General features: G+C 38.7%; 1 protein-coding gene across 1 annotated transcript in view; it reads right to left on the bottom strand.

The window, feature by feature from the left end:
* Positions 1 to 10,678: 10,678 nt before the first annotated feature.
* CDK6 (cyclin dependent kinase 6) overlaps positions 10,679 to 25,585 on the bottom strand; it is a 262,890-nt gene continuing 247,983 nt past the window's right edge. Inside the window, exons 6-7 of the mRNA XM_074192808.1 lie at positions 22,240 to 22,375; positions 10,679 to 19,377 (exon numbers count right to left, since the gene is read on the bottom strand). Of these exons, the coding sequence (XP_074048909.1) occupies positions 19,231 to 19,377; positions 22,240 to 22,375 (283 nt within the window). The 3' untranslated portion in view covers positions 10,679 to 19,230. The remainder of the gene's footprint in view (positions 19,378 to 22,239; positions 22,376 to 25,585) is intronic.

Below are 25,585 nucleotides of genomic sequence, written 5' to 3'. Positions count from 1 at the left end.
GGCTCCGCCTCCTTGTCTCTCGGAGCGCGCGCAGCGAGGGCCCCGGCGCGGCGGCCGGGGCGGCGCCGCCGTCACAGCGCCCCCTGCGGCCCGGAGGGCGGCGCCCGGCCCCGCGCGCCTCCTGCGCCCGCGCCTGCGCCGCCGACGCCGAGGCGCCCCCCCCGCGCGCCTTCTGCGCCTGCGCCGCCGCCGAGGCGCCCCCCCCCCCCGCGCGCCTCCTGCGCCTGCGCCGCCGCCGCCGAGGTGCCTCCCCCCGCGCGCCTCCTGCGCCTGCGCCGCCGCCGAGGCGCCCCCTCCCCCCCGCGCGTCCCCGGAGCCGCTCTGTGCGGAGCTTGGATTACAACAGCCGGGCAGTGCGGGCAGGAACAGCGCGTGTGTGTGTCTGTGTGTGCATGTGTGTCTGTGTGTGCGTGTGTGTCTGTGTGTGCGTGTGTGTCTGTGTGTGCACGTGTGTCTGTGTGTGCGTGTGTGTCTGTGTGTGCGTGTGTCTGTGTGTGCGCGTGTCTGTGTGTGCGTGTGTGTCTGTGTGTGCGTGTGTGTCTGTGTGTGCGCGTGTGTCTGTGTGTGCGTGTGTGTCTGTGTGTGCGCGTGTCTGTGTGTGCGTGTGTGTCTGTGTGTGCGTGTGTGTCTGTGTGTGCACGTGTGTCTGTGTGTGCGTGTGCATGTGTATGTTTGTGTGTGCATGTGTATGTGTCTGTGGTCTCTGCGTGCGTGTGCGCGTGTGCGCGCGTGTGTGTCTGTGGTCTGTGTGTGCACGTGTGTGCGTGTGCATGTGCGTGTGTGTGTGTGTCTGGGAGCTCAGTAAGCGGCAGCGCTGAGAAGAGCTCTCCGGGCACGGGGGCACACGCAGGGCAGAAGCCCGGAGATGGTAGAGGGGGCAAGGCGGCCCTTTCCACGGCAGGTTTCAGTGGGTGACGGAGGAGAGGCCCGCAGTGGGCAGAGCCGAGGACTGCTGGCCCAGTCAAACCCGGACGGGCTGACCCTCAGTCGGAAAAGATGAGCTTTGTTGTTGCTCAGTCCCCCTTGGGGACCCCATTTGGGATTTTCTTGGCAAAGACACTGGAGAAGTTTGCCATGTTCTGCTTTTTACGGATGAGGAAACTGAGGCACATGGGGATAAGTGACTCGTTCAGGGTCCCACAGCTAGTATGTGTCTCAGGTCAAATCCTCTTGACTCCAAATCCAGAGCTCTATTCACTGAAGCATCTATCTGTACCAGAGGACCATAGGTTAAAAATGGATGAGCCCCAGCGCGCTCCTTTCATTTTAGAGACGAGAGAATGGGGAATAACAAGCGAAACATGATTCCCGGCTGGGCTGCTGGGTATCATAAGCTTTAGAGGAAGAAGACCCTTCGGGGATGAGCCTTGCTCAAGGCTCGGCACAGCTTTAGGCCTCACAGTGACTCATTTACAAAACCCGATGGCTGGTCTACAGCACAGGTACATGTTTTTAAATGAGCAAAATTGCACAGGATCACAAAACATCCTCAATTGTATACAAATACAGCTATCAAAATATATTTTTTAAAATTCTCAATCCCCTCTCTGAAAGCTGTTGTTGCCAAGCTAAGATTCCCTAGACCTTTGGGTCTTTCCAAGCTCAAAAACTGATACATACACTTTTATTTCCCCCCAATTCATGACATTGATTTCTCAATCAACAAGCATTTATCGAGAACTAATTCTGTGTGTGGCCGTGTAATAGGCACCAGAGATTCAGAGCCAAAATGGAAATAGTCCCTGAGCTTAAATTCTAATAGAGAAGTCATATGGAAATTTATATAAACATTCCTTCAGAATCAGACTTATGTTTTAAGAGAATCGATTGGCAGCTGTGGGAAGGATAAATTGGAAAGAAAAGAAATGAGGAAGGGACATTTATATGCATAAATATATGTGTGTGTGAAGAGTTTTTAGGCCGAATGCCCTTTAACAGGCAGTGGGAATAATTTAGCTTTGGAAAAGCCAGTACCTGGACATCGTATACCTGGCAAGAAGCCTAGTTGGCCGGTTGAAAGGAATGCCACCTGCTGGCCAAGTTGCATAACTACATTCCTGCGGGTTAATTAATTAAATTGCTAGTCAGCTTTCTCTAATTTGGAGAAAGCCAGGAAATAGCCAGCTTGGGGGTGGCTATTGTTACTACAACACTATGGTCACCACTCTCCCTCCCACAATGTGCCCAGAGATTGTGCCTCAATTTACCTGTCATATATATTTTTATTTACATTTTTGCAGTGTTATGCGGGTGAATAACAACAGCGTTGCTAAAAAAAGTTTACTAGGCACTTTTTTAGTTTAATCTGCATTTCTTAACATTTTCTCTATCACTTTTTCAAGTCAAGACAAAATCAGCAAAACAATAAACTGAATTGTAGCATTTGTTGATTTGAGGGAATGTAAATATTCACATTGAAAATTTAACAATTGGCTCTTGTGAGTTGGTACAAGCTGATTCTATCACACCCTTGCTTATATGTGATTTCTCCCATTAGGATGTAAGTTATTTAAGGGCAGGGACTCTTTCATTTTCGTCTTTGGAGTCTTAACACCTAGCTCAATACATTGTAGTCACTTAAGAAAGGTTTGTTCCTTGATTGCTGGGAATGTAGATAGGATTCCTATTTATTATCAAGATTAGATGAATAAATATGCCTATCTGTCCTATGGACAGCTAGGTGGTATAGTGGATGGAGCTCCAGGCTTAGACTCATCTTTTTGAATTCAGACACTGAGGCAAAGAAGTTGTGACCCTTGGCAAGCTACTTAACCTTATTTTACTTCAGTTTCCTGGAGAACTAGTACCTTTGCCAAGAAAGCCCCAAATGCAATGGGTCATTCAGGAGGTGCTGCACATTACTAAAGAAATGACTGAATAACAACTTACCTGCCCCAAATTCTATGTATGCCTATGGTTGGATTAAATAACCTCAGGTCTCTTCTAATTCTGAGATTCTTTGCTTGGATTGTGGTTTTCCTTGATTTTGTTTATCTGACCTTTCTTGTACTGGTTTAAAAGGAGCACATTTACTACATTTATGTTAAGATGTATGTTGCCTGATCTTAAACTGATGAAAGAAAGAAAGAGAAAAGGAAGAAAAAAGAAATAAGGGAGTAAAGAAAGAAAAAAGAGGGGTAGTTAGGTGGCACAATGGATAGAGCACCAGCCCTGGAGTCAGGAGTACCTGAGTTCAAATCTGACCCCAGACACTTAATAATTACCTAACTGTGTGGTCTTGGGCAAGCCATTTAACCCCATTGCCTTGCAAAAATAAATAAAAAAAAAGAAAGAAAGAAGGAAGGAAGGAAGGAAAGATGGAAGAAAGAGAAAGGAAGGAAGAAAGAAAAAGGAAGGAAAGAAGGAAAGAAGATTTACTTATGTGAACTGAGAGTACATTTCCTAACCCCAAGGAAAGTATCCTTCACTTGGGCTTCCACCACATACATAAGTGCACATTTGCACTGAATATTCTATAGCATAAATGAAAGCTGGCTTTCATTAATAAAATAATGAGATTGAGAAGAAATTGAAATTATATGGAAAAATTAATCTTTGCTATGTTGCCTATTTTTTTTTGTTTTACCTTCTTTGACCTATATGCTCTAGTCGTTTTTAGTTTGTTTAATTTTAACAGAGAAGTTCACTAGGATTCTATTACAGGATGTAGTTATGTCTTGGGTGGTTAATCAAATTAACTGGAAAAACCAGTTCTTCATTTTAAACGTCTTGTGTAGTTAAGTATGACAAACTCACAAAAAAAAACTTGATTCCTCTCCTTTGTAGAACAGATGAAGTGAGCTAAAAACCTTACCTGATTGCCCTTGGTCAACATTTGATTCTATTGAAGCCTCAGTCCCCAATTCTGGCTGCCATATTGCAGTCCTTCCTTTCCTCATTGTTTTCCTAAGTTTATAGGTTCTTTTTGCAACTTCAATTTCTTCCATCTTTTTTTCCTGGTCCCTCATTACATACCCTTTGATTCTCTACCTGCTGAAAGCAATCAAATTAGATGGAGCCTTTCTTGATCTCAGAGTATCTCATGTGGATCTCTTTTTCTCTGTCATAGTCTACATAATTTTAGGGTTATCTTTGTAGTGTTGTGGTTCTCTGGCCCCCCAGTACCCTGTTTTCCTCCCTCTCCTTCCTTCTCAACCTGCAAAGGGGGCTGAAGCTCCTTCAGGTCAGAGTCTCTATCCTTCTTTTCATTGTTATATTCCCAGATTTCCTTGCCTGTGGAATGCATTTAAATGTCTGTTGAATTGAATCTGGTGAATATAACATGGTAATAGTCGCAGAAAGATTGGAACGACATGAGGCAAAGAGCAGAGTCATAGTGATAGACTCTCTAAAAAGGGACCAAAGTTATTACTCTAAGACTGGATGACATTTTCATATTTGGCAGAAACACTGACTGTATAGTTGGGTCCAACCATAAATGAATGCAATAATAATAATAATATCAATAATAATAAAAAGTTATCTTTCTGTATTGAAGAGGATCATACTGTCCAAGTGATTGGTGCCACAACTTCGACAATTATGTTTATTATAGTGAGAAAAGGTATCCTTCTCACTTTCTTTTTCCAGAACCATTCCATCCTTTGACTGGATTGATAGTTACCAGGACTATTGGTGATGGTGTGGATGCTGTGGGAGTCTTTTGACTTTTGAATTGGTTTTGCTTCCTCCGTATCAGTGAGGCACCATGGTACACCCTCAATTTGGGACAAGAACCAGTATGTGATTTCTGACAAAAGAATGTGACAACCCAGTGTATCCAAACGTATGTCTCAATGGACTACATGTCATTGCAGCCTTTCCTCTAGATCTTCCACCTTTGAGCTACTCAATAGTATGATATGATTGGCAACAACTCTAACATTAGGACAATGTCAACATGCCTTCATAAGTCTTAGAGGCTCTGGTTAGAACACTCTCCAGAGCTTGAGCTCACCAGATGTCACTGGAACCACAAGGTTTTTCAAGGTGCCCTCCCCTCTTTTGGGGTGAACCTATTCCAGGGTGGCACTGCCCTTCACAAAGAAAAGAGAAGTGCCCACTTCCCTAGGATTAGTCAAATTACTGCACTAGATATCTCTGCCACTCTGAATTCAGGAATCTGAACCTGACTCCCTTTTGCTCAGCTGAGGGCAATGGAGGACATCACTGGTCCCTTCTGAAGGGAGTTTGCCTATCTCTCAGGACTGCTGTTCACATGGAATCCTTTTCCACTTTGTCCTTTAAAGTTCTCGTTTGAATATTCAAAAACACATTATAATCGGGAAGATAAAACAAATCAAATGTAAAATTGAGTTCCAAAGCCCATTGGTATGGAACTTTGTCCTCATTGGTGCAGATTAATGACCTAAGCCTGCATGAAGGGTGGGATGGAGTTGGCAAGAACTATAGAGAGCAGAGCTTCAGTCTCTTTAATCTCATATATATATATATATGTAATTTTATAAGGCAATGGGGTTAAGTGATATGCCCAAGGAATTGCCCAAGCACTAGCTTGGGCTACCAAGCTATTAAGGTCTGAGGCCGGATTTGAACTCAGGTCTTCCTGACTCCCGGGTCTGTGCTCTAGTCATTGCACTACTTAGCTGCCCTCTCTTTAGTCTCTAGGCTCTTGAAGGCTCTTTTTTTTTTAAGGTTTTTGCAAGGGAAGTGGGGTTAAGTGGCTTGCCCAAGGCCACACAGCTAGGTCATTATTAAGTGTCTGAGACTGGATTTGAACCCAGGTACTCCTGACTCCAAGGCCGGTGCTTTATCCACTACACCACCTAGCAGCCCCTTGAAGGCTCTTCTTACTTTAGATGCTTCTGGCTTCCAGTTTTGAGAAGGTGGTTGATGTCAATCCCAGTTCAGGTTGCTATTGGGAAAATAAAGCTTTAGGAAGAGTTGATGATCTCCATCATGTCCTTATCATCATTTTACTATGCAAGAAGCTTTGAGGAACTTCTCTTTGGGTGAGATCTTGAACTTGCTTGAGATGTTACCCCATTTCCAGTGGAAGAGATCCTTTACTCTGAATAATTTAATATATATATTTTGCCTCCATAGTTCTTTTCCAAAGTTTGGAGGTTCTTTTGCAACCTCATTCAATTTCTTCATCCTTTTCTGACCCCACATTATATATCCTCCACTACTTTGCCTTCTGAAAGTTTTCTCTTGGTTCAAGACCTTGATGAATTAGATGGGAGCTATTTCCTCATTTCCAATGGGAGAGATCCTTTACTTTGTATTGTTAGGTATATTTGCTCCTATGTCATTCATTGATTTGGATAAATGTGTTTCTTTGCAAATTCTTATGGGTATTCATAATTGAACATATATTTGGAGGTAAGAGACTTGAGTCTTGGGCATAAAGTTTTGGGGCTCATGCCCTTCTTCACATTAAGAAAATAAAAGATTAGAAGTTTAGCTTGAATTTAAATCCATTATTCCCTGGACTAATAACATTTAAGGGAGCAGATAGATGTAATAATTTAGCATTCCCTTTCTTTGAGGATAGTGGAGTGGCTGAGCTTGACCCTAAACTGCTGCTTCTCCTGGCAAGAATTAAGAGTCTTTCCTTGAAAAAATGTGTGTAGGGGAGCAGAGGCTGGAGATGTCTATTCTACCTCCCATTCAAGGTACACAATAGTCCCCCTATGTGAGGAGACAGTTGTAGCTTCATAAACATTTGGGACTGACTGCATTCTCTTCTTCAGTTTAAAAAACGGACTCTCCCCTTTCTCCCCATTTTAATTGAGCTTACATGAACTTTTAAAAAGTGAGAATTTGGACTATAAAATGTCATAATCAATCAACATTTATTAAGTACTTACTGTGTACCAATCACTATGTTCAGCTTTTTACCAGATAGCTTTTTGTAATTTGTTTGTTTACTTTGATAGGCTAATACCAAAATACTTTATGCATTTTGAGGCTATTCAGAATGGTATATCTCTTCCTGTTATTGCCTCTTGGATTATGCTATTATTATATGAAAATACTGTAATTTTCATGATTTTTTTTGAAGTCTGTAATTTTGCTGAATCTTGTCTCAAGCAGTATTTTTGCTAATTCTCTAGGATTTTCAATTTAAAAATAATAAACCATTATGTTATTAGTATTAGGACTATATTTGTCTCATAAAGGTAGTTTGTTAAAGTACTTTCTCATTCTCATAATTTGTGTATTAATATCAATTGTTTTTTAGCCTGAGAGAATTCTATGAACATAGTAGGACCAAGTTTACTCCCATCCCCTTCCTTTCTTGAAATCAGATTAAGATGTTTGGTCTTCTCTGAGTGGGTACTTTTTATTTTTGAAATTATTCCTCTATTATTTTTATTATTTTTTTATTTAAGGCAATGAGGTTAAGTGACTTGCCCAAGGTCACAAAGCTAGGCAATTAAGTGTCTGAGGCCAGATTTGAATTCAGCTCTTCCAGACTCCAGGGCAGGTGCTTTGTCCACTGCACCACCTAGCTGCCCCCTTACTTCTTTTGTTGGCATGTAATAGTGTATATTAGATAATTCTTTTTATTTCTTCTAGTTTTGTTGTGATCTCATATGGCTCATCCATTCTTTTTAATCACGTTTAAGGTTTACCAACTTGCTATATCCTTTTCAAAGAACTAGCTTTTTTAGCTCATCATTTCTATATTCCTTTTGATTTCCATTTTATTTCTCCTCTCATGCATATTTCATGTTGTTTTTGGATTTTTAAAGTGCATTGTATAATATTACTCCCCCTTTTTATTTTGTTAATGTGTTTTTTAGGGATATAACTCCTTATGACTCTTTTCACTTACAATCAAGAAATTTTGATACATTGCATTATCACTTCCTTTTACATAAACGTATTTGCTTCTATGATTATTCTTTGTCATATTACTTAGGATGGTGTCAAGTTTCCATTGGGCCTGTATCTTTTGCCGTGTTTTCTCCTCCCCCCCATATAAATGACTATTTTTATTGCATTATGATCTGTAAAGGACTACCTATGCCTTTTCACATTTATTTGTAATGTCTTCAGACTTAGTTTTAATAAAAATTCCAGCAGTGCTGAGTTAAAAAAAAAAATTTTTTATTGTTCCACATGGAAGTGTTTTTTTCATTTTAGTTTCTCCCACAATTTATTCAATTCTATAGTTTTCCTTTTGTTTATTTTTCTATTGGATATGACCAAAACTGAGAGGACATTATTGTATTACTGTCTATTGTCTTCTATTCCTTCTAGATAGAGAAAATAGAAGTAATGGCTCTTGGTAGAAATTTTTCTAAGTGGAATTATGTAATTCGTTATAACCCTCTTCCTTTTTCATGATCATTTTTTTTCTCTTCACTTGTCAAGGAATCTCCCTCTAGATCCTTGTCTATTCACACTGCCCCCAGGACCTCGGATTTCCCCTTACCTGAGCTATGATGCTATCTATGATGGCACTACATTCTTTCAGAGGCAGTAGTCTCTACAGATTATATCTAGTTAAGAACCTCATCTTTCCTTATAGAACATCTCCATCTTTCTTCAGGGAGGCATGCAAGATTTTCCCTTCTTACCACTCTGTTTCATTACCTTCCTTTGCCACTTCATCTACTCTCATATCCCTTTTTCTTTCCAAGAGGCTAGAGGGATCAGTTGTCTTTTATTATTAACCATAATTAACTCTGAAGTAAAATGCTTACCTGATACTCTTTTCTTGTCTCACAGGGCAAATTGGACTTTTTTTTTAGAAGTCAGAACTCAATAAATAGACATAGTAGAGGTATTACCTTACAACCTTTCTCAAAATTGCCTCCATGCTTCTTAAACAATTATCTTCCTACAAACCTCTTACTTAGTCATCTTTCAATGTCTTTGTATTATTAGCGGCCCTGAATAACATATTTGAAGGCTATTTAGCATCTAAAACGGTATTTAAATTTGAGAAAATTATAGCTATGCTCTTTGATGATTAACAAACAGGTAGGATCCTAGCTCTGGACAGTTTTAGGAACCACCCTTTGGGTATCTAAAGTACAAAAATAGGGAAACATGAGGAGCAAAGTACAATGGACCTGGAGTTTGGAAGACCTCAGTTAGGATCCTATCTTGCTCACCTGCTAGCTTGACCCAGAGTAGATTCCTTACCCTCTGTAGTTTTGTTTCTTCATCTGTAAAGTTGAGGGGGTTGGAGCCCATAATTATTAAGACTCCTTCCAGCTCTAATTTTTTTTGAATCTTTATGAAGTCAGTTTTACATTCTGGAAATGCTCCATTAGCAAGGGAAGCAATATGGGCGCAGTAAGAACTTCCTTCTTTAAGCTTCTCCCAGTAGCAATGTGAAGGGGCCTACTCCTATAGGACCCACCTTTCCTTTCTCCATCTCTTGATAATTAATGCCACACCTAACATTCCTCCATTTTAAACTTAGATGGATAAAAAAAATGGTAAATAATGATTCATCAGCCAACTCTGAGGTGAGGTGAGGATCTACTATTCACTTTATTCTTTATTTTTGCTGAAAGAACAGAATTCATTCAAAAGAAAAGTTTGCAACACATCTTGCCAAAATTTGTATTTATTCAGTACTTACTGTGACTGTATTCATCTTACAACATCAAGATAAAAAGAAAAAATATAGTTAAGACAGCGAATCTTTGAGAAAGCAGTTTAAAAATGTTGCTGTTTTGTTATTTTTATTTGCTATCAGTACTTTTATTGAAAGAAACTGTATGTATGGGATGATAAATATACAAACTACTTCTCTGTTTTTATTTCAAATTACCTTGTGCATAACTGAAAACATTAATCTGACAATGACATTCCAATATTGATATTTTTTAAAAAACAATGAACCTCATCATTTGACAATAAATACATAACTTGGCTTTCTAGCACTGCCAGCAGTAAGACATCCAGTTCTAAAGGACTACTTACTTCTCTGATAAAATAAGCCTTATCTAATCCCATATCAGTGACCCTTTGTACTTTTTTCTGCCCTTTCAATGTTTGTGATGGTGAATGTGGCTACTCCTGCAGTCCATTCTCTCCCTCTCCATAAACTGTTCTTAGAGAAATGAAACAATGAATTCCATATGGCAAGGCACATACTAGAAAGAGTATATTAGATCATGAATCCAGGGTAAAGGAACTCAAGCTTAGGTTGATTCTGAAACATCAAGATTTTATGAAAGTGAACTGAGTTTTATATACTACAGTTTGCTTTCTGTAGTTCTTGGGTATTACATTCTATTGAACAATAAATTCCATCTCTTCTCTTTCCTTCCAGGCCAGGAAGACGATAGATAAGCTGACCTATATCTCCAAATGCCTGGAGAGAGAAAAGCCAGGGCTTTCTACAAGGGCTGCTATAAGGAAGGAATATTCTTTCAAAGAGAGAAGTACTTCCCCTCCTAGGAGCTGTCCAAGGTAAAGACAGCAGAAAGAGGAATGTCACAGCTCTAGTTCTAGCTCTTACTCTGTCCCTGGGCCATTCTAGCTCAAAGGTTTACTCATTTAAGCATGAAGGGAAGGGTTTCCCCAAAGCAATGCTGCACCATGCTCAGCTCCTATAGTTGGCTGAGTAAAGGAAGGCACGAGGTTGTTTGGTCCTGACACACTGAGCCTCCTGGTGAGGGCTCCCCTTTCCGCTTCTTTGTACCCAAGGACAGAGAAGGGATAAGTCAGCATAAGAAAATGATACAACAGCTAAATCGAGAGTAAAGTTATGTTCCAGGCAAGGCACATTCACGCACCTCTTCTTTTTTTTAACAGCTAAACCAAAAGCACCAAAAATAGAGCCATTTAATAGCAATTATTAAGCACATTGAATGAAAAAAAATTATGCACCTTTTGAAGGAACAGTAATACATGCACCTTTAACATGTTTGTACCCTGATATTAAAATAGCAGAGTGAGTTTCAAGTATGAAGAAATAAGGTGAAAGGATGGCCTGTGAATTGGTAGAAAGAGCAGCCTGGAATGGACGGTTTGCACCCTTAAAGAATTCTTCATCTTGTAGCAAAAGTCAAACTAGACCTTTTAATGAAATAATTTGATTATAGATACAGGATGTGGGAAAGTCATTGGAGTATGTTCTCAACCTTAGATTCCTATATCCTGGACCAAGCATTGGAAACCTTCTTTGGGTGGCTAGGTAAGGTCAGTAGGGTTAGGAGGATGGGGGGCCAGAGTACACACATGAGTATGCCCACAACCAAGTATGGTATCAAAAGCACCTCTTTACTGGACTCCTGCTACCTGAGCAGGGGCAGAAGTAAATAAGGAAGAACCAGCTCTAGGGGCAGTCCAAGACATTGGTGGGAAGCCCAAGAAAGGAGCCTGAAGGATGCCCAGCTTAGTGAACAGAAACAGATGGAGAAAAGAGATACAGGACTACCAGATTGGCAGCATGGTAGGCATCGGCCAAGCAGTGGGTCAGGCAGGGGATTAGAGAAGTCTCTTCTGGAATGCAGGACCCCTGCCCTACACATCACCAGAATAACCTCCATTTCAAACACAGAAACCAACGATTCAAGTGTATAATCCCAGAATTTTTTCAACATTTACAATATTATCTATGATCAGACTACACTGAAAAAAATAAGCTTACTGTGTGTGACCTACAGTATTGTAACCCTGAAAAAAATAGTTTTGATTATGCTTGTGGAACTGTAAAAACAAAACAACCCAAACCCCAAATATATTTTACAGTATAAATGTATTTCTACACATCTCAGAACAAATATCCTACAAAAATCTCTAGTGCTGGTACTCTCATGGGTACCGATATTGTGCTTCTCTTATCACATACTGTAGCTCTAGACTAAAAAGCATGCTTTTCAAACCTTTAGATCAAAAATGAAATGCTAGAAATCCCTCAAATTACTGAAATGTTGGGTATAACTAGTTGCCAAATTCTGGTTGAACATCCTTCCACTTGCAATTCTTTTCTTCTTAATAACCAAAAGAAAACTACCTCTGTACAAATCCAAGTTCTCTGAGACCTTGAAACTTAGACCATCTGTGGTCTGAAACATTCTAGAAACCCTAAGACACAATATCCATCACAAATGGAAACTCTTTCTATAGTAGCCTCATCCAGGGCTCATATCTGTTTCCATGAGCACATACATACAAGGGCACTTTATGATCCTGAATACTTTCTCAACAAACCCAGGCAAACTAAGGCACCAACTTAAGCTTCTGTCCCTGATTGGCATTTTCTTAGATGACAATCTAGGGCAGCTCCTAAATTAAGGCAAAACCTGGGATGGTTTTCTAGAGTTTTTGTGGGTTTTTTTTGACTTTTTTTTTTTTTAACATTATGCTATATGGAAAATTGACAGCAAAAACATTTGCAAGTCTTTTTTTTTGTTAATTCCTTTGCCTATCTGAGAAAGAAAACTCAGGTATAAAATACTCTATCCAACCAAGTCTAATTTATTTATCTTATGCAAAGGTATGCAGCTTACTCAGACACTTAAGTTCTTTCCATCTAGATTAGGTGCCTCTTTGACAATGATAATTAACATTAAATGCACATTAAGAATAAAATAGAAAGCTTTAAAATTTTCTGTCTCCAGCTGTATTTTCACATGACAAGTATTATCCAGAAATAAATAACAACCAAGATTGATAGTAGAAATAACTTTTTGAATGCTGAATAGCTTTTAGAAAATATCCCCACAGGTGGGCAGTTGGTACTTGGAGGGCTATGGATTCACTAGGACACTTATTTATTCATTACAGCAAAATGAATGAATACATGCAATTAAAAAGATATATACACATATAATATGTGTGTATGTATATACATGTATATATACAATATGTGTATACATATATATATATACACATACACACATGTATTATATATGTATCCATCACCACAAACACAGGTTCAAGAGTGAAAATGAAATCTGGGATGGATTCAAGAGGATGAACAATGTGGCCATTGCTACACTGTGACCTGGGGAGTCAGGTTTTATTATTTTGAAATGCTAAGTCAAATTCAAAGTGCTTTGGGATCACTGAAATATTGATATTTCTGGGAACACAGTGAATATTTTTAAGGGCACAAAGAGGATCTTCAGAACATTCACTTAAGATGATAGATGTTATAGAAAAACACAACAGAATGGTTTAGAAATGGAATAATTATGTGCTCTTTTAAGAAACTCCATTTATCAAACAATGTGAATCCACCTCTGGTGATTTACCACAAAGTTCAGGTACATAGGAATACTTAACTATTGGACAGAGATAGAGAAAAGAGAGAAGTAAAACAAAATTCACTTGTTATATATATCATGGCCAGCAAAGGAGCAACAGAAACAAAGTTGATTTGTGATCAACTCCTCTGGCTCCACCTTTTACAGCTAAGCAAGAGCCATCTAAATGCAGAATGGTGAAAAGAAATCTAACTTTCCTATAATTGGCCATTTTTTTTCTTGGGGAATAGGGAGTGGGAAGCAAGCTCCAGACTAAATAGCCACACCTCTTCAAAATAATCTTTGTATAAATCTTGTGGAGATACTCTTTGGATTCTAAGGAGGATTTCCTTTCTTAAACACTGTCTAATAGTTGCTTTCCAGGAAGAAACAGCACCCAAGATGGGAGTAAGGGATAATGTTTAAAAGTTTATTTAAAAATTAGAATTTTCCAGATTTTTTCCCCTTATGTTGGAGACTATGCTAGCATAGAATGAATGGTCTCCTACCTCTTAGTTTAGTCTAAAACAAGAACACATTCCCTTTCCTTTCATATCCCCATTGCTAAATTTATACTTGCTAAAGTTATACTAACATTCTCCTAGTGGTTCTGGATGGTTGTGAATCATGGAATACTGTGATCACAAAGGAATTAGTATAATTATTAATTAATAATGGGTATAATTAAACTGCTGCAGATTGTCAGTGATGATTTGTCTAATAGCAACAGAGAAGACATGTTGGTTAAATTTAAAGGAAGAATGGATGAGAATCAAGAGGATTAGAAGGTATAGACTGGACTGTATCCATACCAAGAATCACACATCACAACATACATAAAGTTCTAAAGACTGCTGGGATGGATTTTTAGCTGCCATTCATAGCTCTGAAAAACAGAAGACCCAAGAAAGAAATATTGGTGTGTTGATGCAATTGCCTTAAATTTTTCCCTCCTTGGATTCACTGAAAGGGAATAAAAAGATAATTCCTTTAAAAGTTTCAAGATGATCCTAACAATTCAAACTAGACTGAAGAAATAATGCCATTTAAAATTCTGACCCTTCTGTTCTGATTTCTATTACATATATAGTTTGCCAAAGATACAGAAGTTTTATTATTATTATTATTATTACTATTTTTAAAGCCAACCAAATATGAATGGCCTAGATATAGATCTAAAGTAACAGGAATTGAAAAATCTACCATAACATGCATGACTTATTGTTGAAGAAACACAATTATGCTGGTATACTGAGGATGTTGCCTCTTCAGAAGCTACTAAAGGCCTTCCAAATTCAAAATGTGACATGTGCTATTTGGGTTGAGATAATCATGTAGACACTTTGTTAACTTCATTAATACAATAGCTTCAATTCTCTGGTGAATGGTTTCAATTCTATATCCTAAGAAATGGAAAGATGGGCAAAACATCTTTTTTCCACATGGGCTGATTGTTCCACCTTATAATCAACATTTTAAATTATGAACCACAAAACTATTTTGTCCTTTTTTAAGGGGGGAGGTAAAGGGGTCCATGAAATTCTGACTCATTTTACTAAATTGAGGAATGAAGCAAACTATGATAATATTAGAATCTAGGATCAGTTTCTCCATGAGAATTCCTTTAGAGTACAATAAATTTAGGGTTCCCATGGGAAATTTAACTTATTCTTACACAAAATTTGTTAATAATATGCATTCTTTGATATAAACATGACCTCCAAGTCATCCTCCTCTAGACACTTTCCTTTTATCCCCCTGAACTTTCTCTAACCTTCTCCATTGTTTTTATAACTCAAATTTTTACAAGTGTTTAAGCAAATGACATCTTTCACAATCTAAAGTTTTCACTCTTCTAAAAATCCTTCAGTACCTAAGATTCTATTATGATAATATTTTTTCCAAGGTTCATTCTTTCAATAAAAAAGAATGAGCCAAAATGGCTAACAAATATGGTCCCTCTAAGAATTATCTGTCACATCAAACAATTTAAAAACTTCTGGGTTTTGATATTCTTGACATGACCTAAAGAGCTACACTTCTGAGAGAAATAGAAGATCTATAGTCAGCTATGCTTGATACAAAAAAAATGCCTGAATCTTCCAAGAAGGGAAAGGAAATAATGTATTCTTTGGCAAGCTGAATTTTATTGTGTATTGTGTTGTTAGAAAGTTTTACATGATTTTGTGTTCATATTGGAATGGGGACTGCTAATGCTGGCACTTCTAGGGCCCACATGCAACATTTACCAGGGAGGAAGGCACATAGTCTATAATCAAGCACTAATGCCAAATACATAATTTAAGGAGAAAAATATCTGGCATGTCTAAGAGAATTTCCCCAGCAAGGTAATGTGTCATTTCTGTCATAAACTAAAAAAGGGAGTTTATTGATTAAAAAAAAATAAACCAAAGCAAAACATCCCAACCAAACAAGATAAAAAGTGGACTGCTCCAGTTGTACTATTGTTACTTTTTTTATATGAGTTGTTGAATAAGATACTCAATACAAGTTAACAAATTGCCCAGATTCTTTTCTTAGGTTGAATATTTTTGACCTCTTGCTATGAGTCATTGGAAGACTAGAAGGCATGAAGTTCACGATGTATGCTTGTTGAGAGGAAACTGTAAGAGAGGGTGCTGAGTCTGCCTACAACATTCCTCTTCCTTGAACTCCCAAGTTCCTGTTGACTTCACAGAAGAAACAAAATGGGGGAATCCAACTCACTTTGTCTTAGCTTCTTGTGAGCCTTTAGGTTAGGTTTTTGCTTCTTTGCCATATAATTCATGGGGAAAAAAAACTGGACTGGCTTTGCTTCACTCTAATTCTCCTGGACTAACCATAAAACTCTGCTCTGTGAAGATTTTCCCCATTTTTAATTTGTTACAGAAGCTTTTGGCAAATACTTGTGGCCGTTCAATAAGATAATTCTCTTCCCTTGTAACATGGGAAACATTGTGTACATTCTTTCAACAGGCCAACAGTCTTCATACTTAGTCTCAAACCTACAACGTATTTTTAATTTGGTTATATGGGTTTTTAGATAAAGCTTAAGGAGTATTCTGAGTTCTTAGACATCTTGATCTATGGATTAAAGTTTCCCAGAAGAATAACAGGGGAGGAGAGGAGGAGGAGGAGGAGGAGGAGAGAAAAGCTCTTCTTGAAGGCAATAGGGCCTAGTGTCAATCAGGAATGGCAACCATGAGAGGGATTACCAGAAGCTCAAACTGAGAAAACAGTCATGCTAATTCAATATATAAATTAATAGGAGAGATAAGGGTTAAGTCTTTAAATGATGAAATAACATAAGAAGGTAAAATGATTTATCTAATTTTGTGTTATCAGGGTCTAATTTTGGAAAGAAAGTTGGGCCAAAACATGTTTTTTTTTTATTTTTTAAAATCTCATTAAAACCTTGAAAATTAAGCCAATGGTAAATGCTAGAAAGGAAAAGTGAACTTTCTAAGCCCATTCAAAAACAAAACACACAAGAGCTCTAGAACACACCAGCACAGCACACCCATGTTTTTCTCATGCTTTGTGACTCAAACTTTTGCCTAAGTGATGACTAGAGGAAGGCTGACTTAGAAGCTCCTTTAGTAGCAAGAAATAAAGTTCCTAACCCAAGTTTATGATATGACAAAACAGGCCCTCCTCTTTAAATCAATGTCCTAAAGAAAAGCAAAATTCTTACCATTCCTGGATTATATTTAGTATTAACTAGACCACCTTCAGAATAACTTTAATTCAAGGATTAATGCCAATGGCCAAAAACCCAGGCATTGATGCTGAAATACTGAAAAATGTAAAATATTTTTCTTGGATGATTCCTTACTTTATTTCAAAGGAAAATTCCCATCCTTTATATCACCAAAGTAAAACAGTATGTGTGTGTGTGTGTGTGTGTGTGTGTGTGTGTACACTTTTTGTTTTAAAAAATAACTCCCCAAAACCAGATGTCCTTTACTTTTTCTAGAGTTTGATGTATTTGTATAGCCCATGAAGCTGTGTATTGTTATATCTCAAAAATACTTTAAGATACATGATATCTTTTAATCTGACTGAGGGCTGGTTATTCATCCATTCCTTAAAACTTCTATCTCTGAACATAATCTTAACTGATGTGTATTTTCAAAGCAAGAGTCTAATAGCAAAAGTGACAGTCTTTAAAGATAGTTGGTCGGCTATATTTTTGCTATCTGTCATTAGTCACCAGAGGACAGAGTGTGCGTGAACAAAGGTCTGCATGGGCTGACCCATGCATAGGAGGATCATGGCCAGTTAACTCCAAGGTTAAAGTGGAGGACTGTGAAGAAGCAGGAAAAAGCAGACTAGTTACAATACGAAGATTTCCCTTTGTAGTGCAGGCCTGACAACCTAAGAACCAGGAGTAGGCTGAGTGCTTTCATAAAGGATCGCTACCCCAAACCAAAGAGTAAAAGGAAACAGAAAGGAAAGATGATCTAAGAGATGGGGGGAACCCCATTATTTCTTTTGTAGAGTAAAATAGCAATTTCTGAGAAAAAAAAAGTTAAAAGTTTAGGTTTTTTGGCCCTTTTTAAAGACACATGTTACCAAAGTAAATTACTAAATTATAGGTTCAAGCCATATTCTCTATAGACTTGTACATTTTTTGCTGGTGAAACAGAGGGACATGTCTACCTGACTCATCTCAGTAAGCTACAAAAGCACAGAACATGATGGATGATACTTGAAAGGGAAGACCACTGAGGCCTAAATAAGGATGCAGAGTGAGGGTAATGAAGTTGCGATCTTTTCCATAGATAGGAGAGGTTTTTATGACACACGAAGAGTGTGTGAAATGACATAAGTAACCAGCTGGCAGTAATGTACTTCGGCACAAGGAGGTAATATGCAATACACATTTTGCAAGTAAGGCAGTGCATTGTAGAAAGTACAGTGTTGTAGAGATAACGCTTAGGGCATTCCTATTAACCAGCTAGAAAAGAAGGATTCTCTCAACTAAAAAAAGGAAAATTTTTAAGAATAGAGGCTTAAAAAAATGCTTACAAGTTGCAAACTAGAAAACAAAAGGCGCACAAGGCTCTTGTGCTCTCTCCTTTTTACCACCTTAAACTTTTTTTTTTTTAAAAGGGACATTCCCTGAAGTCAATATTAGATAGGGAAACAATTTTTGGGTCCTGTTCTGAGAGAAAAATAATTATGTTGTACAAACAAAACAGATTTATATCCAATAGAATTAGCTTTCCAAAGAGGGCAGAGGATAGCATTTATTTTGAAATTCTTCCCTTACAATGGACTGGTAGCAGGGTTGGAAAGGCAGGGATGAATTTTTCAGTGTGCATCCACTTTTGTCTAGGTAGTAACAAACTCTTTTACTCCTTGTAAACTTACTGCATTTAGATAGAAAGGAGATGTTGTCAATATAGGCCCAGATTTCTCATAGGAGAAGCCCTAATTCTGGTATTTTCTCTTCAGTAAATAGATGCATCTGTATTACATTCCCTTCAGCCTCTAAAAATTCAATTATTCTATGTAGTTAAAAAAAATAACACTTTAAGAGATCACAAGCATGCACATACAAGCACACACACACACACATACACATACACACACATACACACAGACAGACACTCAAGAGTACCAAATTAGGCTTCAGCAGCTATAGAGAGATTACATCTTAAGTCGGCAGTGACTGGATTATTCCTACTTCACTCTGGCAGCATTCAATGTTGGACAAAAGAAACGGCAGCAAAATTGGTCAGCAGCTTCTCTTCATCTGGAGTTTTTTTTTTTGTTTTGTTTTGTTTTTGTCTTGTTTTTCCAGGTATTTCAACGAATGAACAAATGAACGAACAGACATACAAACATCAAGCTCTAAATTGCTTTTGCATTGATTTGGAAACAGTAAACTCGGCCAGTTTCCTGGGAGAAACAGATTGCCATCCGTTTGAGAGAGGCAGACCCTCCAGAAAAGCCCAGATGTGATTGGTGGCTGCACTGCCTCCTCCTCGGGGTGACCCCTCAGTCATCAGTTCAGCTCCAGGGAGCTCCCATCACCTCAAGCGCTGTTCCCTTCACTGCTGCTTTGGCTGGGGGATGTCCGAGGGTCCACAGTCTCACGAGGCTTCTCCACATCATGGAAATATGGGTGAGACAATGCAACACAAGCTGAGATTCTTTTTGCTGGGTTGAATGTCAAGCACTTCTGTGGGGAGAGGAAAAAAAGGGAAGAAAATCCCAAGAAAATGTGTAACAAATAATTTAATTGCGGCCCCTATGTATGTAAATATATTTGCTATTATACACAGAGTGGCAATCAACCAAGAGCTCTTTGTGGTTTCTGTTAGTTATGTTTTTCAATACATAAGTATAGGATTATAAAGGAAATCAATTGAATTGAAATGCAAATATCAAAATATAACTTCCTCCTTCCCTCCAAAAAAATTCAAGATCCTGGATTCCAGGTTAAGAACCTTTGCTAGGAGGTTGATTTTTAAAAGCAGCAGTAGCAGCCACAACTGAAAAGTAATAGAATGTAACAGTCCAGGTGGATAGTCTTTCAAAGGCTGCCTACCTATCCGCCTAGCTAGCCTTTCATCTAGTCCATCTATCCTGTCCATTCTCTCTATCCAACTAGCCAGCCTATCCATTATCTAGTCCATCTGTCTAGTGCAACTTGTCTATCCAATCATTCTTATCATTACATCTATCTATACTACACTATACGGTCTTTCTATCTGTCTGTCCATTTGTTGGTCCTACCAACCCATGGATCTCCCCTGTCTCTCCATATTTAATCCCAGCTGGATGTGCTTTCTCCTTCTTGAAGGTACGGAATGCTTTTTGCTCTTCTCTTCAGCTCCTAGCACAGCACTTGTCTTAGAAGAAAGAAGCATAAATGTCTCCTACTGGATTGAGAGGCGCTGAGCTTGGTGGGTGTTCTACCTGCTGACAGAATGCAAGAGCTTCCAGGCCCATTTAAGCTTCAGGGTCCTGGGGGAGACCCCAGTCATTGACCCCAGTGATGGCCATGGCCACTGGGCTCCTGGGAGGAACAGCCCCTTGGAGAAAGTCAGGGCTGCTTTGATGTACTTTAGAATAAGGGTGGTCATCTTGCTAGTACTCAGTTAATACTGTTTTAGTAGGGGAAAGAAATCCCTTGTTGCAAAAACTCTTTGAGTGAGAACAATTCTAGAGGGAAGTGTGTGTAGGGGGGAGGAAGGACAAATTGCTACCCTCAAGGAGCCTTGCAGCTGATGGACCCCTTCCACAGGGACTGACTGCCTTTCCTGCTTCCTGATGCGTGGAGGTTGTGCCACAGAATCTGGATGTTTCATTAAGGTCTTCACATTTCTCTTTCCTACTCCCTCTATCATGAGATTTCAGATAAAATGTCACAAGTTTTGAGTTGGCTTGCTTTAAAGTCACGAACAAAGGGTCACCACTGGCTACCTTGAAAGTCCCAGAAACTGATTACTATAAATGAGTGGACTTATTCAACCAATCACTGCTCTTCCCTGATGACTTCTCCCAGAAGGGCCTGATGCTCCTAAACCAGGTCCTAGGAATCTGGGTTCCATCTAGGATCAGGCACTTTTTAAACCCCTTGGTCTTCAATACATAGCCTGGACACAGTGAAATCACAGATCACTAAGGGACCACTCAGGCCAACACTTTTATTTTTGCAGAGGAGTAAAGGGAGGTCCAGAGAGACCAATAGGTTTGACCAGGATCAACCAGGGGAAGAACTAGGCCTCTGACTCCACAGTTCACTGTCTTTCTACTTGTTGAAGGAATGCATGGAACCTAATTGAAGATTTAGGGATGGAAATGATCTCAGCAGCCACTTTGTCCAAATCTTTCATTTTACAAATGAAGAAATGAAGACCCAGAGAAGGTCAATTGAATGACCCCAGGTCTCACCAAAAATAGTCTCTGATTCCAAATCCAGCTCTCTCCTCCCAACAGAAAGGTACATCCCCTTCCTTCCCTATGTAGTGTATTTTTATATATACATAGATGTATGTATGTATGTATGTATATATGTATGTATGTATGTATAAAGCCTCAACCTGGGAAACAGAAGCCTTTCACTCAATACATAAATGGGGGGCAGCCCTGATGGACAGGCCCCAGTTAGAACCACAGGGACCTGGCTTTCCTATTTATCAGTGGAGCACCCAGGGGCAATTTACTGCCTGCCCCTGCTTCAGTTTTCTGATCTGTAAGATAAGAGAATTAGACTAGATGTCCTGAAAGCCACTCACATGCTAGCTCTAGACCTACAATAATTTTATGATGACGTGATTCCAAAGATCTTCACGTCAAGAATCTCTCCTCTTTTCAGGGCTGAAAGTAGATATAATAAGAATAATGACGATGATGATAACTGGCATTTATCGAGTTGTCTTAAGGTTAGGAAAAAGTATTATTTTACATAATCCTCACAATGACTCTGGAAGGTAAGAACTATTATCCTTATTTTACAGGTGGGGAAATGTAGGCAGGCAATTTCTTTTTCTTTTCTTTTTTTTTTTAAAGAGGCTTGTCCTGGGTCATAGCAAGTTACTGATTTAGAATTTGAACTCAGGTCTCCCTGACTCTAAGGTACACTGTCCTCTGTGCCACTTAGCTTACTCATGTTTGGAAAGGAGATAGATGCAAAATACTATCTCATTAGAATTTTTTCCTTTCTATAGACATTTTACAGATATTTAGAAAGAAATCAAAGCCTGCTTGTGTGTTGGTATGTGAATCCAGACCTGCAGCCTGAGTTGGCTGGGGCTGTGTCTGTTCCTCCAGGCTCTGCTAGAGCTCTTGGCTCCTGGGGTCATTTTTTTTTTTAGGTTTTTGCAAGGCAAATGGGGTTAAGTGGCTTGCCCAAGGCCACACAGCTAGGTAATTATTAAGTGTCTGAGACCGGATTTGAACCCAGGTACTCCTGACTCCAAGGTCGGTGCTTTATCCACTACGCCACCTAGCTGCTCCTCCTGGGGTCATTTTTTGGTCCACCTTCCCTTATCTGCCATGGTTCTGACTTAGCTGGATCACACACAGAAGTACTTACCATAAGTAAGTCTTTGCCTAGCTCATCAATATCTGTTACAAACTTTTCGATTGGTTGAGGAGACTTTGCATTAAAAGCTTGCCTGGGAAGGGCCACGTCATTGGGCCAGTCTTCTTCACCTGGAAGTCCAATGACGCTGTAAGAGAGACAAACAGGAATGAGAATGAATTCTGGTCAGACCTGGATGCTGCTTCTGTTCTGGTGACTTGTGCCTCCCTCTCATTTTAACCCATTTCCTTCCCCAGTTTAAGAACAAAGATGAATGTATAGATCTCCAAGACTCAACTACAGCAGAGTGTCATGGATAGCAGCATGCTATTAAATGAATTTAGAATCACTGGGGGTCTAATCATAACCCTCAGAACAATTACATTAAAAAATCAGATGCATCATGGAAAGACCTGAAGGTGTAGTTTGTAACCTGTGCCCAGAATTACTCTTAGGAAGGACTGAATTTTATTGTATTTGAAATATCTAATGGTATTCTCAAGTGAGAGAACTGTTACACAAAATGAAATTGACTGAGATTAAAAAAGTTCCCAATGAATTAATACCATATTAAAAAAGCTGAACTAATTTGCCTTTTTTTTTTTTGAGAGAATCAGGGCCATGTAGTAAGAGTCTGAAGCTGGATTTGAACTGAGGTCTTCCTGACTATAGGGTCAGAGTTCTACCCACTGTACTACCTAACTGATTCTCTCTTTGATATGCATTTTAGGGTACACATGAGTGATATGATGCTCTATGGTTACTCTGTATTATAATATGATATTATATTATGTTGACTGAGGAACAACAAGCTTGTATGGATTGGATTAAGAATAATAGGGGTGAACAAGAGACATCAAGGCTTGCAGAAAAAAAACCATTTGCTTTTATTATAGACTCTGGATTCATAAACTGGGCATTGGTAGGCCTTGAGAAAGGCTGGGTTCAGGCTTATCTAGTAAAATACTTTCTGAAAATTACATTTTTTTAATTAACAAAAATTATTTTCTCTCCTGGCCACTTTTGTATTAAGTGTGTATAAAGAAGCAAAACAAAATTTTCACACTGGTCATCACGTCAGGCGTCATATTGGCAAATATTTAACAACTAGCTCTCCAAAAATGCAAGGCATACTTAAAATGTAATCTGAATTACTAACATTTTCTCTATTGCGAAATCTAAGACTTAATAATAAAGAAAATAATATTTGAGGATCTGGAGTATTTGCTTATTTCCAAATATAAAAACTTACTGAGAATTTAATAACTGGCTCCAGCATATCCCTGATCAGATCCAAATAATGTATGTCTCATCTACCTTGAGTCCATCACCTTTTCATCAGGAGATGAGGAGTAAGCTTAGTGATTAGATCACCGAAATCAGGGTTGCATACAAGAATCATAGTTTACAAATGGTGTGGGCTGCAAGAGGTCATTCTTCTTAGGCATGCATGTGTGTGGGAGGGCAGCATATTGAATGTATATGTGACAGCAAACTGTTTTCAAGGAAGAATGTATCTTCTCATGAATATACTTCAAGGGTTTTTGTTATTCGTGGGATCTTGGCAGGACTATGCTCTTCTTCATCTTTTGCTAAACATTCCAACTCTTGGATCTCACCTGGCAAATGGCATTAGACTACTCTGTGTACAGGTGCCTGGGTCAGGTCACCCTACACCTGGCCTTGCTCAGGTGCAGCTGAACCAAGTAATTATAAGCTAAGTAAAGAAAGAATCAAAGTTGTGTGTGTTTTAGGAATGTCTGCATACTAAGAAAAAAGAATTAAAAAACCAGGTTGGAATTATTTCTTCTGATATGACAAAGGTGATAAGGCAATTCTGTATCATTTAGAAACACTCAAGTTATATGAAAAACAAAACTGGAAAGGTAAATGGAAGAGGGAGGAAAGGGGATATTTTCTGAACTTAAAGTTTTAAGGTATTTTTCCCTTCTTTTTCCTTTGACTATCTTCTATTCTTCCAACAACTTTTACAAAGATATCACCTATCAGTGCTAACAATATCTAGAATGTAATATTAAAACCAGTTTAATAAAGTATCTTCTCTGTTAAACTTTTTCTTTAATGTCCTTCAATGGAATTAAATTTAGAGGAAAAAAAATAGACAATGCTGTCATTCATTTCATGCCTAAGATATTCACAAAGGATATAACAATGGTTTTGTTTTGTTGTATGTGTGGGGGTGTTGTAGGGGTTATTAGAGCTGGGATTTCATCAGTGTAGCATTAAAAAGTTGTCTGAAGAAGGATTTGAACTCAGAGCTTCTTGACCATAATAATTTCCTTTTAGTCACTAAACACATTGCATAATGGAAATAATAATAACAATAACAATAATAATAAATAATAATATTCATCTGTTATCTATCTATCTATCTATCTATCTATCTATCTATCTATCTATCTATATCTATCCACCAATCTGTTGACTTTATCATCTGAAACACCGAAAAAGGAGATATCTCTGACTCGTCAAGATCCCATAGTAAGGCCAGTGGTGGGAGCAAGGCTCAGAATCCAATTCTTTAATCTAGGCCTCTTCTCACCCAACCATGATCCTAAAATCATGTCATAGAAGAAAAATCTTCAGAATGTGGCTTTCAAAAAAGTGCATTCAGCTTTTGAAAGAAATGTTGGTTTTATGAACCTCACCAAGTTACTTTCTCTCTTTAAGGATACTTAAACAGAATTTTCTTTCCTTTCCCCACAATCTCTGAATTTCTCCTGCCTATATACAGGAGAGCTGTGACATTCTGATAGGCCAGGCCCAGGACCTTGCCCCAAGCTGCAACACTGAGACAACAAACTTCAGCTTTTAACAGCCGATATTCACCCTGGTAAGCCTGATAATACAGGATATAGCAGCCTGGGGGCCCACAGGGGTAGGAGAAAAGAATTTTTCAAGTACACTGCAAATACCACTAGGGTGCAGTATTGACCTTTCTTTTGGCTGCTAGGGCCTCGGGAGCCTGCATATTAAGGTTAATAATTTGAATATCAATGTCTCATGAGCCAATGTCAAACACTGAGGAGCAAAAAACACACTGAGGAGCAAAAAACACACTTTAAAGGAACAATATTGGAAGCTTTACCACTATCCAAGTTTCACTTTTTTGTTATTCTATAGCTGCCAGAAATTTGCCAAAATGGGAATCTACTCTCAGCTTTGAAAACCTAAGAACTTCAATTTTTCTTGTCAAATTTCTCTTTAATCTTTCTCATTGGCTCATCCATGAATTATATTAAACTGATTGATAAACTAAAAAGGTTGATAGTGGGGTAGTGCCACTAACTAGATGACCTGTGGCATTATTAGCAAGGGAAAGCAAGGGTTTTGGCTG

This window comes from Macrotis lagotis, chromosome 7 (genome assembly GCF_037893015.1).
Source record: "Macrotis lagotis isolate mMagLag1 chromosome 7, bilby.v1.9.chrom.fasta, whole genome shotgun sequence".
Taxonomy (NCBI): domain Eukaryota; kingdom Metazoa; phylum Chordata; class Mammalia; order Peramelemorphia; family Peramelidae; genus Macrotis; species Macrotis lagotis.
The sequence above is the reverse complement of the archived record's forward strand: the minus strand, read 5'-3'. Positions and strand labels throughout refer to the sequence as shown.